This window comes from Aspergillus tanneri (assembly GCF_003426965.1).
Source record: "Aspergillus tanneri strain NIH1004 chromosome Unknown AapTan_5_pilon_pilon_pilon, whole genome shotgun sequence".
NCBI lineage: Eukaryota > Fungi > Ascomycota > Eurotiomycetes > Eurotiales > Aspergillaceae > Aspergillus > Aspergillus tanneri.
Window position 1 is genome coordinate 2,481,863 of NW_022984632.1, and position 16,630 is coordinate 2,498,492.

Consider the following 16,630-nt stretch of genomic DNA (forward strand, 5'->3'; position numbering starts at 1 on the left):
ATTACCAAACAAGTGATGCTCTTTGGAGCACGAAAGCTGTCTTAATCGTATATCACCGGGAACTACGAATGAGAACAAGAAAGAAAGTTATTTGATTTTCTTTCTTTTGTACCCGTGTATATCATGAGCCTTTGATTCGAGGAAAGCAAAACAAAAAGCCTAAAAATTTGAAAAAAAAGGGACGCAAAATACTTACCAGTGTCAGTCGATGGTCTTGGTGTCAACGAGTATCCTATACTATTTTTTTATTATTCGTCAATTTGCGAGTTCGATAGGGTAAGGAGAAAAGAGAAAAAGAAAACCCCCTTTAAAAAGAGGAAAATGAGGAAGTAGCTTCAATTGACGATGGAATATGAAGGATTGGAGCGCTTTTATTCTGGGCCCCAAGGCTATTAATCGTTTCCTTTCTGTTCATCATCTCATCTCCTAATCATCTCCTAGACGAACAGGGGAAGTGGCAGTGTTTCAGGTGCTTTTCATCTCTTCATTTCTGCTGGCGAAGTGGTTCTTTGTTAATTTCTTTTCCTCTTTATGCTTTATTCCACAATTTGTTTCTTATCCTGCGTTGACTAATTTCCTACCTAGTTCTATTTGATTTTGTCTGACCCCCTCCTAGTGTCTTCAACAGCAGCGCTGGCAATGAACAAAGGCAGCTATGAGAGTATACGATGATGGGTCATCGGAGTAACCAGTTGATATGCGTAACAGTTCTGCCATAGTCGGTAGGTGGTTGGGTTTGTGGGTGTACGGTATGGAGAATTGGTTTCTATTTCTTCTTTTCTGAAATCTCCTCTATTTTATTTCCTATGTCCATTTAACTGGCCTTGACTTGTCTTAGTTTGATGAATTAACCATTAGTTATCTACTAGATAACGTACCTGTAACACAGACACCATGGGTACGCCGACTATAGTAAAATATAGTAAACACTATTAATTGCCAGGCAGTGTCTGGTATACCACATCCTAGATAGAGGACTAGATAGTGAATAGTGAATGCTATCTAGCAAATTAGTTTTTCTTATTATAAAGTTGTATTGGACAGAAAGAATCTAGCGTAAGACCTGACTATTGTAAGTCATCTTGATTCTATCAGAAATTATCTAGAGTGAACATCTATACAAAAAGAAAGATGGCTGTCTGTTCGGCTGTCTGGCTGGCTGGATGCTGATCAATGCTTAGACACTTTCTAGCAATACGCCATGGCAAGCACAAAAAAAGATCGTAAAATCTGTATAAATGGAATGAATATATGTACTGTACATTCAATGGATAATATGATATACTAGGTAGGTTAGGTAGGTCACTCTATTTCACCGAGGTCAAAATAAGTCAATTCCCGTCCTCGGTGTTCGGGTCTGGGTATGGGCACTCGGGATCATCAGACGATTGATGTTGTCCTCGGCCTCGATATCCCGTCCAACGAGCCAGGTGGCGCAGACTGGTTGTCCAGGCTCCGCCTAGGGTGCTGTTCCAGTTCCTGTTCGTGCTCCTCGGGCCTGCGACAGGCCGGACGTGTGATGGACAAGTCGGGGACCGGCGGTGGGGAGTCCGATCCGAAGGGTCGACGACCTCTTGTGTACCGTATCCCTGTATCCGGGGACGAGTAGCCTCGGAATATGCGTGTCGTTTGTGTTGCGCCTTACGGGTATCCATGACTGGAATGGAGGATCTTCGTTGTTCGGATGGAGATAGCTTGCGAGAGTGCCAGGTGTGCTGAGTGGTAGGGGAATTTGGGGGATGGCGCGAGCCCCATAAAGCGTTGTCCCTCAGTGACAGGGTCTTGCTTCTTGGGCGGGGTTTGAATGGGTCGATGGAGGCGCGGTGGAGTAAAGGGGATTGGATGTCAGCATTAGTGTAGTCATAATCGGAATCGTCAAGCTCGGCCCAGATCGAAGCTGGGTCCAGGTCGGTGGAACTCCGTTGTTGTGATGCGGTAAGGAGAGGGAGGCTGGGGGTGCGTTGGTGAGGGATTCTGCGGTAAGGAGGTGTGGTTTGGAGGAGGGGTTCGCGTTCCCCGACTTGGGCGTCCTCCTCGTCAAGTTCTAGGTCAATAGGCAGGTGAGCATGCTCGTCGACGATAACCATCCCTGGTCCTAGTGCTGCCTGGGAGGGCGCAGGAACTGTGACGGATGCATGGCTGTCAATGACCTCCAAGCGCCATGAGAGACATAGTACCCCGCTCAGTAACACGATCGTGCCGAGGGCAATCAACCCAGCATGGAGGCCTGCCAGCTGGGACATTTGGCGGAAATAAATGAGACCGTCAAGAATGGCGATGATATTGTAGATGCAGAAGACGAACGGATAGAGAACACTGGTGCTACATAGTTTAAGACCCCGGTGGAGATAAAATAGCTGCGACAGAGCAAGTGTGATCATGGTGAGCAAAATGACCCAGGACTGCCACCGGTTAAATTGGTTCACACGGTCCACAATCGTCCGCACCAGTAGTTCAACGGCCGATTTGGCTAGCAGGAGAGAGTGTGCTGATAAAATCCCACTTATCAGGCCATAGCATAACCCTCGTATAAGCCGAATACGGCTTGGAGGCAGTTGAAGACACGGTTTACAGGGATGGCGGATACTCGAATGTTTCCCCCGATACACGGTTGTGAGATACTTCAATAGTTTGGAACCCAGTAAGATGGCCAGCACCATTACAGCAGTTCCCACCATCCACAGAATAAACCCTCGTCGTTGGAGTAGTTCGAGGAGTTGATCGAGTGAATGCGCGGGCTCTCCAATAGCCCCAAAGATGGCTATTAGGAGTGCGCCAATGCAGACGAGGACGGTGCCCACGAGGGAGTATCTGGTGAAGGGTTCACCCAAGATCAAGGTGGCGAAGATGGTATTGAAGACGAGTCCGGACTGGTGTTCAACTCCCTGATCAGCAGAGTCCGAAGCCTTCGGCTTGGGAAAGAGAGATAGATACTAACCGCTTGGAGAGTCGACAGAACCGGAAGCGGTAATGTGGTGATTTGGATAGTACTCCCTACGATATTCGAAATCACGAACATCAACATCCCCAGCTACCGGATGGTCAGCCCTGTTTCCTCCCACAACGACATGATGATTATAGATCCGGCGTACCTGCCATCTTCGACGCTTATATGGAGGCCTGCGTATGTCGTAGGGGTGTTTTTCGTCTTCGAGAATATGCGACTTGCGCTGTAGGGTCAGCCCAATGGCCTGGAAACTGGTCGAGATCAACCCGACAATCACTCCAACCTGTTGCTTAGTCAGTACGTGGCTCATGAAGCTGCAGAGAGTAAGAGATAGGAAAACATACCGCGACACTCCCTTGGGGCGACAGGTCACCAAGATTGCCCATTTCGGGTATCCTCGTGCATTGGCCGCAATGTATGGGACAAGGACCGGACACGGGAGGGCATTAGAGATGTTGAGAGAGAGGAGGAAGAGTAGTCGCCATATTCAATTCTGGGGGAGAAGGAAAAAAGAAGGGGGTGGGGGGTAAGAAGGAAGTGAAGACTTAAACTTGGACGAAGGGTGGGTTGTGACCCGATCGTCAGCAGATCCGATCCGTTTCGCTGGCGGCGTCACGCTTGATTGCTCTGCAACCTTCCCTCCCTCTTCCACCCTCTCCGACTTCCCCGAATTAACCCCCCGCGTCCCCCTTTGGAAGTGGTGAGCATTCCATCCGAAATATCTGTGCTCTTTATTCTTCCACTTGACCAACAGGTGGTAGTAGTACTTCGGGTCCCCTCCTGCCCAGCTATGCTGACCATGTCTGCTGTCATCTTCCCAGAACCCCAACTCCGCACCGGGGAAGCTTGACTTGCGCTTCGTCTCTTCCCACTCCCTACGGTTTATATCTCGCCAATTTAATTTCTATACTGTTTCACCCGTCAAGATGTCACAAAGTCATGCTCTTTCCGATGATCAGGTATGTTTGCTTGCCTAGTAGCTCCGTTCAGGGAAGTCGTCTCGGAAGCTCATCCCCGGTTTTACGAGCAGGTTGCGGGCGAGCTCCGCAAAATGACGGCCTTCATCCGGCAAGAAGCGCTTGAGAAGGCCCGTGAGATTCAATTGAAGGCCGATGAAGAGTTCGCAATTGAGAAGTCCAAGCTCGTCCGCCAGGAGACCGCCGCCATTGACAGCTTGTACGAGAAGAAGTTCAAACAGGCTGCCATGTCCCAACAGATCACCCGCTCTACCCTTGCGAATCGCACCCGTCTCCGTGTCCTCTCCGCTCGCCAGGATCTGTTGGATGCTCTGTTCCAGCAGGCACGCGACAAGATCTCCGGCGTTGCGGCTAAGGACGCCACGAAATACCAGTCGGTGCTTAAGGGCCTGATTCTCGAAGGTCTGTACGCGCTAAATGAGGACAAGGTGTCCATCTGTGCGAGGAAGAAGGATTTCGACGCCGTCAAGAAGGCAATCGAGGAGGCCGAGAAGGAATTCAAGGATACCGTGGGCAAGGATGTTGCTGCCGAGCTGGATGAAGCTGAGCCGTTGCCTGAGGGGCTGTATGCTACATCTCGTCTCCCTCCTTTTCTACTGTTCAATATTCTAACGTACGTCTCTTAGGGCTGGTGGTGTCGCTATTTATGGTGGACAGGGAAAGATTGAGATCAACAACACCTTTGAAGAGCGCCTACGGCTTCTTGAGATTGATGCACTCCCGGCTGTGAGAGAAACGCTATTCGGAAAGAACGTAAGCCGAAAATTCTACGACTAAATCAAGATACGTGCGCCTTGTGATTCCCTTTGTGCCGCCTCCTTCTTTGCGGCCTTGTGTGTATTTGCTCCACGGTTCTGAGTCTAGAACATAGCCATGTATACAGTTATCTTTTTCTTATTTTCAGTTTCCAATTCAAACCAAGCGATGGGATATAATCGATTTCGTACAAGAGAATTCCAATGACAAGAATAATTGGTACTTGTCGACAGTCTTTTGCCGGCCGCAATGGTCCTAGAGTGTCTTGATTCGCCAACACCAAGCCCCGTGCTAGTAGTAGCCGTACCGTAAACTGCCTGTTCCAGGACAAAATGGTTAGACAGATGTAGCTTGCACCTTGAATCCCAAGCAAATTCGTATCCAGAAGAAACAGGTGCCAAGAGCCTAGAGCGCAAAGCATACGCCATCAAGATGGATTATCATGGCTCCTGATGGGTATTTCTTTGTCCGTCTTGAAAAAATGAGAAAGTTGCGGCTGGTTTTGACGTTTTGTGTCTCCAAATATTGATTTTTTGGGCGGAGGCTTTGTTCTCACAGAATAAACAATGCGGTAATGTAAAGCCTCAAGGGCTTCCTTGGCCAAAGTGCGTTTGAGATGAGATGCGCCTGAGTCCTCGATCGAAGTGAAGATTTTTTTAATACGGTCGGCGAGTGTATCGATTTCGGAATTGAACTGTCGCTTGACTTCTTTGGTTGAGAAGTTCATTCCAGACCATCCGGAATCAACAATAGTATTAAGGAGAAAGGTTATGGCTCCAAGTTCCCCATAGTCATACTCCGCTTGGTTTTTCCCCTTGTACCGCTTGATATCAAACCGTCGGTCTTTAAGGAGATCGATTATACGTCTCAAATACAACATCGTATCGGGTGTTTCGGTTAATGGCGCTGGATCGCTAAGTACGAAGGACAGAGCGAGGCGGGATCGTAGTGATGCGATCCAGCTCGATGTGGGTAATATATGTCTCAGGAGTCGACTCTGTAATATAGGATCTTTGACAGTGTTGTAGATGGATGTGCAAATGCGCGGTTCCTGGACAATGTCAGCGAAGAATGTCTTGTAAGGCAGAGATATGTATCATACCATGTCATCGTCGGTGTCTTCTGGGATGCTCTCCAACGTCGCAGTAATGGTCCTTTCCAGTTCCGAGCAGATCATAGGGTTTCTGGTGAGGGAAATGTCAAGTGTCAGGCGGAAGAGTAGTAGCAGAATGTGCTCTCGAGTATCATCCGCGAATCTGTTTTACGTCAGTAGCTACTTGAGAGGAAGGTGAAGAGAAATTACAAATTCGCTGCTCCACGAAGCAGGTCGAAAACGGAAAGCAAGGCAGCTTGGTGCTGTGGGTGGTCCTTTGAGGAGTTATCTGCATTTTATCAGTTACCATGAGCAAGAAGAGAAACAACGGTTTAGTTGTACTTTTTGGGACCGTGCCAGGAACCACAGGCTCAGCTACTGCTAGTGCCTCTATTGTTGCTCCTAGTCTTTGAAAAATTAAATCGACGGTGTCTGGTCGTATGAGCAATTTCACACGTTCTGCATCAGAATGCTGGAAGGGCGTTAGTGCCGATGGCGAAGCAGATGCTCGGAGATCAATAACACCGACCTTAAATGCCCTGCAGTAAGCGTATCTTAAGCCTTCCTGAGGCTCCAAAGGTACTGTTCAAAAGTGAGTACATATTTCTCCCTCTTGTAACTTGGACAAACTAACTAGAATTGAAGATCCATAATAGCAAATCATCAGGAAGAAACCCCCTCGATAGTGCAAAATCGAGTATGCCGGAATGGAATGCTCGTTGTCGCGATTCGGGCTCTGCGAAAGAATTAGGAGATGGATTAACTTTCGACCGTGTCTCTCTAAACTAACCTCTCAAGACATCCATATATGTTCCTGGAGCAATGGAATCTCGTGGGAATTCCAGAGGTGAAGCTAAGCCACTCCCGTAGTCAAAGAAGGCCCAATACTTTTCCAAGTCAAAAGCCTCAGTCCTTCGAACAGCATCTAGTAGACGTCGCAGGCCCATCTCATCTTCCTGATCGCCGAAAGCCGATGTCAGGACACCTTCATCCAGATGGTTTATCTGATGAGAGCCAACAGAAGTCATACCATCTCCTCCAGCGTCTTCATTTTCGAATGCAGCTTTCAAGTCTGCGATGCTGGCTTCGATCTCGTTGTCATCAACTGCCTGGGTGACGAGACAGTCAAGCGTATTTTTGTATGCTCGAGTTGATTTTTGATACTTGGGGAATATCTCGACTTTGACTGCATCCCTGGAGGGTTGGGAACGCAGAATTCTCCCCACTCCAGACACATCATCCTCTGCTTCCTTGTTGAGCAGCATTAGTAGGCTTAGTCAATTTCAGAAAGAAAGAATCTGGAGCTTCCAGAGATTCTATCGAATCCGTGTCTTCGCCGTCGGAGCTAATGACAACTTCCTTTCCGTTTTTGAGGATACGTTGGGCCTGATTAAAACTTGCTCCCGGCGGCAGATCGATGAATAGGTCATCTGCAATTGGGGCGCTCAGTTCATACTTCCGTTCTTCCGATTCAGCCTCGACAGTACGCTGTAAAGATCGTTTCAGCTGGGATGCAGGACCATCTGGTGTTTGCGGGGAAGCGATGTTTTCCAAAAATGACGAAGATGGCTCCGCGAGTGGAGACGACTCAGGAGCAGACGGGAGTGGTTCTGATGGAGTTTCAGGGGAGGAATCTCGATTGTTCTGAGAGAGAGGGGGGGACGTTTAAAATATTGAGAGATGCTACGCATAGGAGGCATGCCGGGCATCCAGGCACCTTGGTAGGAGGTGTGTTTTGGCGCATGCATGCAGGGTCTCGAATGTGAGTATATCGTAGATTGTATGGCGCTAGGGTTTAGAGGACAATCCGTTCGCGCTAGGCCACTTAGTGTCATTTAGTCATCAACCACTAGCAGGGTGACGCTCTACACAGTATAATTTATCTATTTTGGCTGAGGTTGCAGTCTGCTCTACGGAGCAGACCTGCCTGGAATAGTAAATTATGAAGGAGCTTTCTGAATTCCATTGGCTCATATCGTTGCTGTCGTTTCCTCTACTGGGTATATAGAATCTAGGCCAATGGATTCAAATATATGTTGTTACACTTCGCTATGTTGGATTATAATCCCACAAGCTGTCTTACTATCAGTACAGCTCTTGCCCTGGTGTCGCATTAGGATGACTATTTCCATTTGATTTGGGTAGTGCCTTCGACTTTATTAGTGATTTTTATTGATATCCAAGTGAAGCGACTCGACTTCGGTGCGGGGTCTTGCACGGAGTAATCTGCCCGTCACCGCCGGAGTCCGAACAATAGCAGATGCATCTGCAATAAAAGAATATTGGAATACATGCACGGAGACACTGCGGGGCAAGGGGCAAAAAAAGAAATACCACAGAGCTACGTATGTGCATAGGGAGTGTAGAAACAATGATTTTAGGTGATTCGTTCTACAAACTGCAAGGCGTTGATGATGTCAGACAGTGCCAACTGGAAACTCTGTACCGTGGAACGTAATAGCGCAAACGTCCGACATTATACGGAGTATATGAGCTTTAAAGAGTTCTTCAGGTTTGTACATGGACTTCAATGTAGGTAGACAACTCGAAATAGTAGACAAGATTAATTTGAAAAAACTTAAATACTATATATAGCATCCGTATTCGTGCCGCTGTTTCTGAAGCCCACAGTCATTCTTACCTCTGCCGCGGGCACAAGGCTCCAGCTACCTTATCCATGAACTTTCCGATCTGAAAGGATACTTACTGCCCGAGAAGTTCGCATCGTCGAGTATCTCTGTCATCTGCTCTACTAATGTACATCAAGATTGTTCCTTTCAGATGTAAGAGTTTGCCTGGACTACTCTGCTGGCTTCACGGTAGTCTCGCTTTCGCATATGCACATATGAAGGCAGACATATTCCTCTTCCTACAGTGCCGTTTCCTCACTTTAACACAGGCCGGTATATCAAAAAGATTATAAGTTACGCAGAGTACATAGACTAGTTTCTGCTATCCTGCACACATCATCAGCTCCATCCTTGAAATATCTATTTGAGTCTGTATCAAGTATCTCTGTATCTATTACCCCTTGCCAATACAGTGACTGTTTAGGCTTGATATAATCATTCTGTCTTATTGTGTCCCATTTTGGCTCAGCCAAGGGGCTTGGAAACGCAGATCAAACTTTAGGCCTTTCACAGGTCCCCACAATAGTTCGCGGTCGATCTGCCTGCTATCACTATCCTGGCTATCCTGTCAATATGTGGAAAAGAACAGATCGTATGTGTCAGATATCTGTATATGGAATTGAATGTATCGTGCCAGTTCAAGTAGTAGATAAAAAATTTGCTAAGGAAGAAAAGATACAATGCACCATTGAAATTTAAATACAAAACTGTACGCAATTTACTCCATATTTACTGTTTTAGACATAACTAGGTAGATTGGAGCTTTGCTATTACTAGCAGTGTACAACATCTAGTTAGTTACTTAGGTGGTATTAGCTGGACTCGTTGCAGCTATTACCAGGGCAGAGTATAGAGATGCAGAGAAGGGTTTAAAAATCAACAGAAACAATTAAACGGCTCAGTATATTTTTTTTCAAATTATTTTTCTTGAGTTGTCGAGGAGGTAGTAAAATACGAGGCAGGAAAAGGGGAAAGTTAGCGGAAGACTAAGGAAGAAGGTGGAAAAGTCTTACTGTGCACTCACATAAATGTCACTCTACCAAAGACCACTCTGGCAACAAGCCAATAGATAGATGTGCTTAATATGCCTCATCGCAGCGTTCCAACACAACTGAGGTTATCAAGATGCACCGCTGGAGAAGATCACTTAGTCGGCCCCAATCAGGAGCAAATATACAGTACAGCTACAATCAAATGGGGCCCCGACCATACTGTATTTGGCGATCTAGCTGATCTGCCAAGAATTGAAAAGGAGAGGAATAATGCGAGAGGGGAGAAAAGGGGGCCTGGATATGAGAAAAGTGCTGCGTAAGACGAGGTAAAAAATTTCAATAAAAGCTCTATGGGTACTCCATAGTATATCGAGTTTAGTATACGGAGTACTCCGTACATCAAGGGTCCTTATAGGCACCTAAATATGGTGGTGATGTCTCTGAGTATCATAGTCCATAACCATTGGTGGGTTTATTAGTTACAGAGGAAACATGGTTCACCACTAGATACGACACCCATTCTGTTCATTGCTCCGCGATGGAGTTGGTCCGCCTTTGGCATAAGCATGTGCCGTCTCCGACAGCTTTTAGCCTGTTTCAGACTCCATTCTCCGATTCACGTAACTTCGTACATACAGTGATTGTATGATGGTGTCTTGGGGTTACGACAATGCATACTCTGTACATATTTTACCTTCTCTCTGCCACTTTCGACAATCGCCAGACCTCCTTTAGAATGTGGATGCAAAAGTAGGTAGGCAACATTCTCGTAAGTGTCCAATGGTGACACGGACATACCATGCTCCACGGTACATGCCGTGGCTTTCCGGAAGCCAATATTGAATATAATAAATCGATTGGTTGAGGACAAAACGAGAGCGAGATTAAGCTAAGGTATTTTTATTCCGATGACGATAGTGGCCGTTTTTATTTTTGGGGGGAAGCTGTCCAGTTCTAAATGACTGAATAGCGGCGTGAAATACCTACTCTGGCTCGGCTAGGTAGGATGCGGAGGCATAGGACCGGGGAGGAGGCTAATAATCTGCGGCTACCGTTAAGGTTCCGAAATGGATAGGGATCTCATAGGGACTCCGAAAGCCGGATCCTGTCAGTTCGTAGGCCAAGGTTTGCTCTTGCCACCATCCAGAAGATTTTTCGATGGGAACCAAACAATGATGTTAACTGCAGTCTGGGGCGAGGCTGGCAAGGCTGGACTCGTCCCTCGTGCTGGCCAGTACTGGACAGTAATGTAAATTACCATTATTCTGTCATTCCTGTACCGTGCAGACAGACTTAAAAAGTAAATCAATCTGACAGTGAGATCACCAACAGCGAATTGAGAGAGATTGGGGCAGGGAAAAGAAAAAGAAAAGAAAAAGTAGCCGCAGGAAGAGCATAAAAGATCTCAAGTTGGACTGAGCAGAGAGAATTAAGTCTAGCACTATTTTATGGAAATGAAACAATATGAAAATCATGTATTATTTATTAATCATCAATAAGATGACGATCTGTTTGGATTTCGAAATATGAATGGGAAACTTACGCGTTCCCTGGTTGATTTTTTACCATACCGGGCTGACACAACCCGTGGCCTCCGCCGCCAGTCCGTTAAACCCGCCCAATTACTTACTATTTTCTTGGTAATATACACTGCTCTCCTGGTGAGGGACTGTTGGCTGTCCGAGAATCGTTGTGCCTTTACCCTCACTCTCCGTTTTTCTCCCATACCCCCTCCCCTCCAGAGCGTCGTTCCTTTTCGTGCATGAGGTTTTGATTACTGGATCCTTCTGCCTTGCATGCCAATTCTTATATGATATACTAATTTTGTGCCTATCTCGACTTCCTACCCTTCACTCGTTTGCCATCCTAATCACGTTGCCATCGTGTTTGGAAGTACTTCAAGCTTTCCCCGTCTTGCTTCAGCACCCCGTCCCGACTTTCCACCACGACCGTTGACCGCGAGTATTGTATATATTCTCCCGCGCCGTTTCTCCGTCCTTTGCGACTTGACAACAAATATATTGAAGGAATATACAAGAACTGGCTGGCACTGTCGGGGTCCGGCTCGTCAGAGCGGATGCGCTCTCTCCACTGTCTGAACACAGCACGGTCGCCCATTACATGTCCCCTCGAGGGCCAAATCTGGCCTAAATGGCTTCGGTTAAATTCGGCGCAGAGAGCAATGAGCCGGGCATGGAGGCTAGAGAGATGGACAGCCATGTCTCCGTACCGACAAAGCGACAACGATGGGCAACTCAACGAGTCGCCGGGACCGGGGGTGTGCGGAAACGTGTCTCCATTATGGATCGCTTCCACAAACGATCGCAAACGAAGGATGAAAAGCGCAGGTCGTCCGTAGGGAATCTCCCTACCGCGGAAAACCCTAATGCTGAGGGTGATACTGGAGCTGCTAACCGACGAGTCTATTTCAACATCCCCCTCCCCGAGTCGGAAAGAGACGAAGATGGTCAGCCCAGGGCAGCCTATCCGCGGAACAAGATCAGGACTGCTAAGTATACCCCTTTGTCTTTCGTTCCGAAAAACATATGGTTGCAGTTCCATAACATTGCAAATATCTATTTCTTGTTCATCATTATCCTCGGTGTATGTTCCCTTTTCGGCTTGGATGTGAGATGGCGGGGCTAAATGAAATCGTCTAGTTTTTCTCGATCTTCGGTGTCGATAACCCGGCACTTAACGTTGTGCCTCTATCCGTCATCGTTGCTGTCACCGCTATTAAAGACGCCATTGAGGATTGGCGCCGTACAGTAGTCGACAACGAAGTCAATAATTCCCCGGTCTACCGTTTGATTGATTGGAACAATGTAAACTCAACTGAGGACAATGTGTCCCTCTGGCGTCGGATTAAGAAAGCAAGCACCCGAGCCACGATCTACACATATAGGTTTTTCAGGGACCTGAGTCGGAAGAAAAAGAATGGACAAAAACCAACCGAAAGTGACCGGCGCGCTTCTTTCATGACGACCATATCTCCACGAACGTCAATGTATTCCCAACGGGGCGACGATGGTCTTGAAGATGGCGCTATACAAATGACCCCCGTTTCATCCCCCACACCAGAGGCACGCCCAGATTGGCCACTTCCAAATGGGGATCACACCCAATTCCTTCACCCAGACAAGGCGAATCGAATCAGCATGGTAGAGCCCCCTCCTACTCCCACCACTCCTCCGAGGAAAGGAGGCAGTATAGTCGACAAGTCGAAGCAGACTCTTGGAAAGGCTAGATTTAAGCGCGACTTCTGGAAGAACATTCAAGTTGGAGACTTTGTTAGATTGTACAATGGGGACCCTGTTCCTGCCGATGTGGTCGTTTTGTCGACCTCGGATCCGGATGGTGCCTGCTACGTGGAAACGAAGAGTTTGGACGGTGAGACTAATCTAAAGGTACGACAAGCTCTCAACTGTGGACGCCAAGTACGACATGCTAGGGACTGCGAGAAATCCGAGTTCGTGATCGACAGCGAACCTCCACATCCTAACCTGTACGCTTATAACGGTGCGCTTCGATGGGATCAGCGTGATCCGGATTTTCCTGAAGCCCCCCGGAAGGAAATGGTGGAACCTATCAGTATTAGCAACATGCTTCTGCGTGGCTGCTCTCTCCGCAACACCGAATGGGTTCTTGGTGTTGTCATCTTCACTGGCGATGAAACCAAGATCATGCTCAACTCTGGTGTTACCCCTAGCAAGAGACCCCGACTCGCCAAGGATCTGAATTGGAACGTTATTTACAACTTCATCCTTCTGTTCATCATGTGTCTCATTTCTGGAGTCGTGAACGGTGTTGCATGGTCTTCGACAGATAAGTCGCTCAATTTTTTCGATATCAAAGCTTATGGAAGTACCCCTGCCGTCACGGGGATCATCACGTTCTGGGTTGCTCTTATCTTGTTCCAGAACTTGGTCCCAATTTCGCTCTATATTTCTCTCGAGATTGTCCGTACCATTCAGGCCGTCTTCATCCACAGCGATGTATTCATGTATTATGAGAAGCTTGACATCTCCTGCGTCCCAAAGACTTGGAATATTTCTGATGATGTCGGCCAAATCGAGTACATATTTTCTGACAAGACGGGTACCTTGACTCAAAATGTTATGGACTTCAAGAAATGCACTATTAACGGCGTCTCATACGGTGAAGCCTTTACAGAAGCGCAAGTCGGCATGGTACGGCGAGAAGGAGGGGACGCCGATGCTGTGGCTGCAAGTGCTCGGGAAAGGATAACTGCGGATAGGGCTAAAATGATCGAAATGCTTCGTCGTATCCATGATAACCCTTACCTACATGATGAAAGTTTGACTTTCGTGTCATCAAACTTCGTTGGGGATCTAGACGGTCAATCCGGCGAGGCTCAAAGCAAAGCGGCGGAGCACTTTATGCTCGCACTTGCAGTGTGCCACTCGGTGATCACTGAGCATACCCCCGGTGATCCACCACAGATCGAGTTTAAGGCTCAATCGCCTGATGAGGCTGCCTTGGTGGGAACAGCCCGTGACTGTGGATTCACACTCCTAGGGAGGTCAAACGATGACCTTATTGTGAACGTCTTGGGTGAAGAGCGGAAGTATACTGTGCTCAACACCCTGGAATTCAACTCGTCAAGAAAGCGAATGAGTGCAATTATCCGTATGCCCGACGGTACCATACGACTATTTTGCAAAGGTGCGGATAGTGTTATTTATTCGCGCCTGGCTCCGGGTACGCAGCAGGAGCTACGAAAGCGGACTGCGGAGCATTTGGAATTATTCGCTCGAGAAGGCCTGCGGACATTGTGTGTTGCAGATCGGAAGCTCAGCGAGGAGGAATATCGCTCATGGAGCAAGGAACACGACATTGCCGCGGCTTCGCTCACGGAACGTGAGGAGAAGCTGGAGCAAGTGGCAAGTGAGATAGAACAAGAGCTCATGCTTATAGGCGGCACCGCTATCGAAGACAGACTCCAGGATGGCGTCCCAGATACCATCTCCTTGCTAGCAGATGCTGGTATCAAACTTTGGGTCCTTACTGGTGATAGGGTCGAGACTGCTATCAACATTGGTTTCTCGTGTAACCTCCTAGACAACGATATGGAACTGATCATTTTCAATGTCCCAGAGAATGAGCCGCAAAGGGCAGCACAGGAGCTCGATAAGCAGCTTCAGAAGTTCGGGATGACCGGATCCGATGAAGAACTTGTTGCTGCCCGTGAAGATCACTCCCCACCAGCACCAACACATGCTGTCGTTATTGATGGCGAGACACTTAAGCTGATGCTTGATGATGAATTGAAACAAAAATTCCTTCTTTTGTGCAAACAGTGCAAGTCTGTTCTATGTTGCCGAGTCAGTCCTGCCCAGAAAGCTGCGGTTGTACGAATGGTGAAGAGCGGTCTCAACATTATGGCTCTTTCGATTGGTGATGGTGCCAACGATGTTGCCATGATTCAGGAGGCCGATGTCGGTGTTGGTATTATTGGAGAGGAAGGTAGACAAGCGGCTATGTCTTCTGACTATGCCATCGGGCAATTTCGGTTCCTTCAGCGACTTATTCTAGTTCATGGAAGATACTCTTACCGCCGTATGGCCGAGTGCATTGCAAATTTCTTCTACAAGGTAATATCTTATTTCGAATTTTAACTAATACCCCATTTATTTGCTTATTGATGGATTGCTGATGATATATAGAACTTGGTCTGGACAATTGCGCTGTTCTGGTATTCGATTTACAACGATTTCGACGGCTCGTATCTTTTCGACTATACCTATATTGTCTTGGTCAACGTCGCTTTCACGTCGCTGCCTGTTATTCTAATGGGGATATTTGATCAGGATGTTGATGACAAGGTTTCTCTAGCTGTCCCTCAGTTGTATATGCGAGGTATCGAGCGGAAGGAGTGGTCACAGCTCAAATTTTGGTAGGCAGTTTATTTTCGGTTTAATTTCATACGCACTAACATATCACAGGCTGTACATGGCCGATGGTTTTTATCAGTCGATCATATGCTTCTTCATGCCATACCTACTATATAGCCCGGCAAACTTTGTTCATGCCAACGGGAAGAATATCAATGATCGAACAAGAATGGGTGTCCTCGTCGCCACCAGTGCAGTTATTGCCAGCAACGTCTATATCTTGATGAACCAGTACCGGTGGGACTGGCTGACGGTGTTGATAAATATCATCAGTTCGCTACTGATATTCCTGTGGACTGGTATTTACTCTTCAGTCATTGCGTCAGCTCAGTTCTACAAGTCTGGTGAAGAGGTTTACGGTGCTCTGTCTTTTTGGGTCGTGCTACTTATCACCGTTGCGATATGCCTTCTTCCACGGTTTGCTGTCAAGTCTATCCAAAAAGTTTTCTTCCCCGGTGATGTCGATATCGTTCGTGAACAGATCACCCTTGGCCATTTCAAGTACTTGGACCAATATGAAGCATTTGTCCCACCTAAGAGTAAGGCTCCCTCCGGTGGATTTAGCGACGAATCGGCAGCGTCTTCAGATTTGGGTAAACCAATCCAACCAAGCATGAAACAGGATCCCTTCTCCGATGATCAGCAGATCTACGCGCCGTCCGTCGCCCCAACGTCGCACACTCATAATCCACGCAGTCAAAATGGCAGCAATGGAACGAATTACTATGCATCTAGCCTCGACACCACTCAACATCCTCATCCCCAAACAGTGGATTACATCAGAACCTCGGCCGATCGTACGCGGCATTCCTTTGATAGAGCCCGCCCTGATTACGAAACGACCCATGATCTAGCACGTGTGGAGTCGTCATTAACAGGTGCTCAAGAACCACAAAGCCCACACAGCCCACTCAGGGGCCCTCATGATCCCCCATCGCATGCCGTATAAATCCATTTGTTTGATATCATATACTAACTTGCATGTTTTTCTGTCCTTACGACTCCGTCTGTTTCTTTTCTTTCCTTTTTTTTTTTTTTTTTTGTCTCCTTCTTGTCTCAATTGCCCGTGCATTTGATCTGTTCTATTTTGTATGACGAGTAATCTCCTTGCTCTACTGAAGCCCCATTGTCTACTTATTCCCCGATAGAAGGCGTTCGGTATACAGATTTGGTCGGTGATTGGCGCAAATTTCTTTATATCCAAGTCTTACCTCCTCCATTTTTATTTTCTCTCCCTTACATTTTATACTCTGCGGCGGTCTGTCTCTTGTACAAAAGCATTCTTGTGAATGCGTATTCACTCCCATTTTCTTTCTTTTT

At 47.2% G+C, this 16,630-nt stretch overlaps 4 protein-coding genes across 4 annotated transcripts; 2 read left to right on the top strand and 2 right to left on the bottom strand.

Annotated features, from left to right (window-relative positions):
• Positions 1 to 1,331: 1,331 nt before the first annotated feature.
• ATNIH1004_010238 (DUF803 domain protein) lies at positions 1,332 to 3,333 on the bottom strand (the record flags this gene model as incomplete). The annotated part of the gene is made up of 4 exons (XM_033574813.1): positions 1,332 to 2,870; positions 2,939 to 3,031; positions 3,093 to 3,230; positions 3,292 to 3,333. The coding sequence occupies 4 exons, from the start codon at positions 3,331 to 3,333 to the stop codon at positions 1,332 to 1,334; spliced, it is 1,812 nt and encodes a 603-aa protein (XP_033422831.1).
• Positions 3,334 to 3,873: 540 nt separating this feature from the next.
• Positions 3,874 to 4,701, top strand: VMA4 (H(+)-transporting V1 sector ATPase subunit E; the record flags this gene model as incomplete). The annotated part of the gene is made up of 3 exons (XM_033574814.1): positions 3,874 to 3,906; positions 3,978 to 4,489; positions 4,551 to 4,701. The coding sequence occupies 3 exons, from the start codon at positions 3,874 to 3,876 to the stop codon at positions 4,699 to 4,701; spliced, it is 696 nt and encodes a 231-aa protein (XP_033422832.1).
• A 406-nt stretch (positions 4,702 to 5,107) lies between these two features.
• On the bottom strand, positions 5,108 to 7,517 carry ATNIH1004_010240 (uncharacterized protein; the record flags this gene model as incomplete). Its single annotated transcript, XM_033574815.1, has 8 exons — positions 5,108 to 5,731; positions 5,783 to 5,936; positions 5,984 to 6,062; positions 6,116 to 6,355; positions 6,408 to 6,509; positions 6,564 to 7,023; positions 7,127 to 7,417; positions 7,491 to 7,517. The coding sequence occupies 8 exons, from the start codon at positions 7,515 to 7,517 to the stop codon at positions 5,108 to 5,110; spliced, it is 1,977 nt and encodes a 658-aa protein (XP_033422833.1).
• A 4,029-nt stretch (positions 7,518 to 11,546) lies between these two features.
• ATNIH1004_010241 (uncharacterized protein) lies at positions 11,547 to 16,259 on the top strand (the record flags this gene model as incomplete). Its single annotated transcript, XM_033574816.1, has 5 exons — positions 11,547 to 11,999; positions 12,056 to 15,010; positions 15,083 to 15,312; positions 15,362 to 16,107; positions 16,165 to 16,259. 5 exons carry the CDS (start codon positions 11,547 to 11,549, stop codon positions 16,257 to 16,259), a joined length of 4,479 nt encoding a protein of 1,492 aa, XP_033422834.1.
• Positions 16,260 to 16,630: the final 371 nt, after the last annotated feature.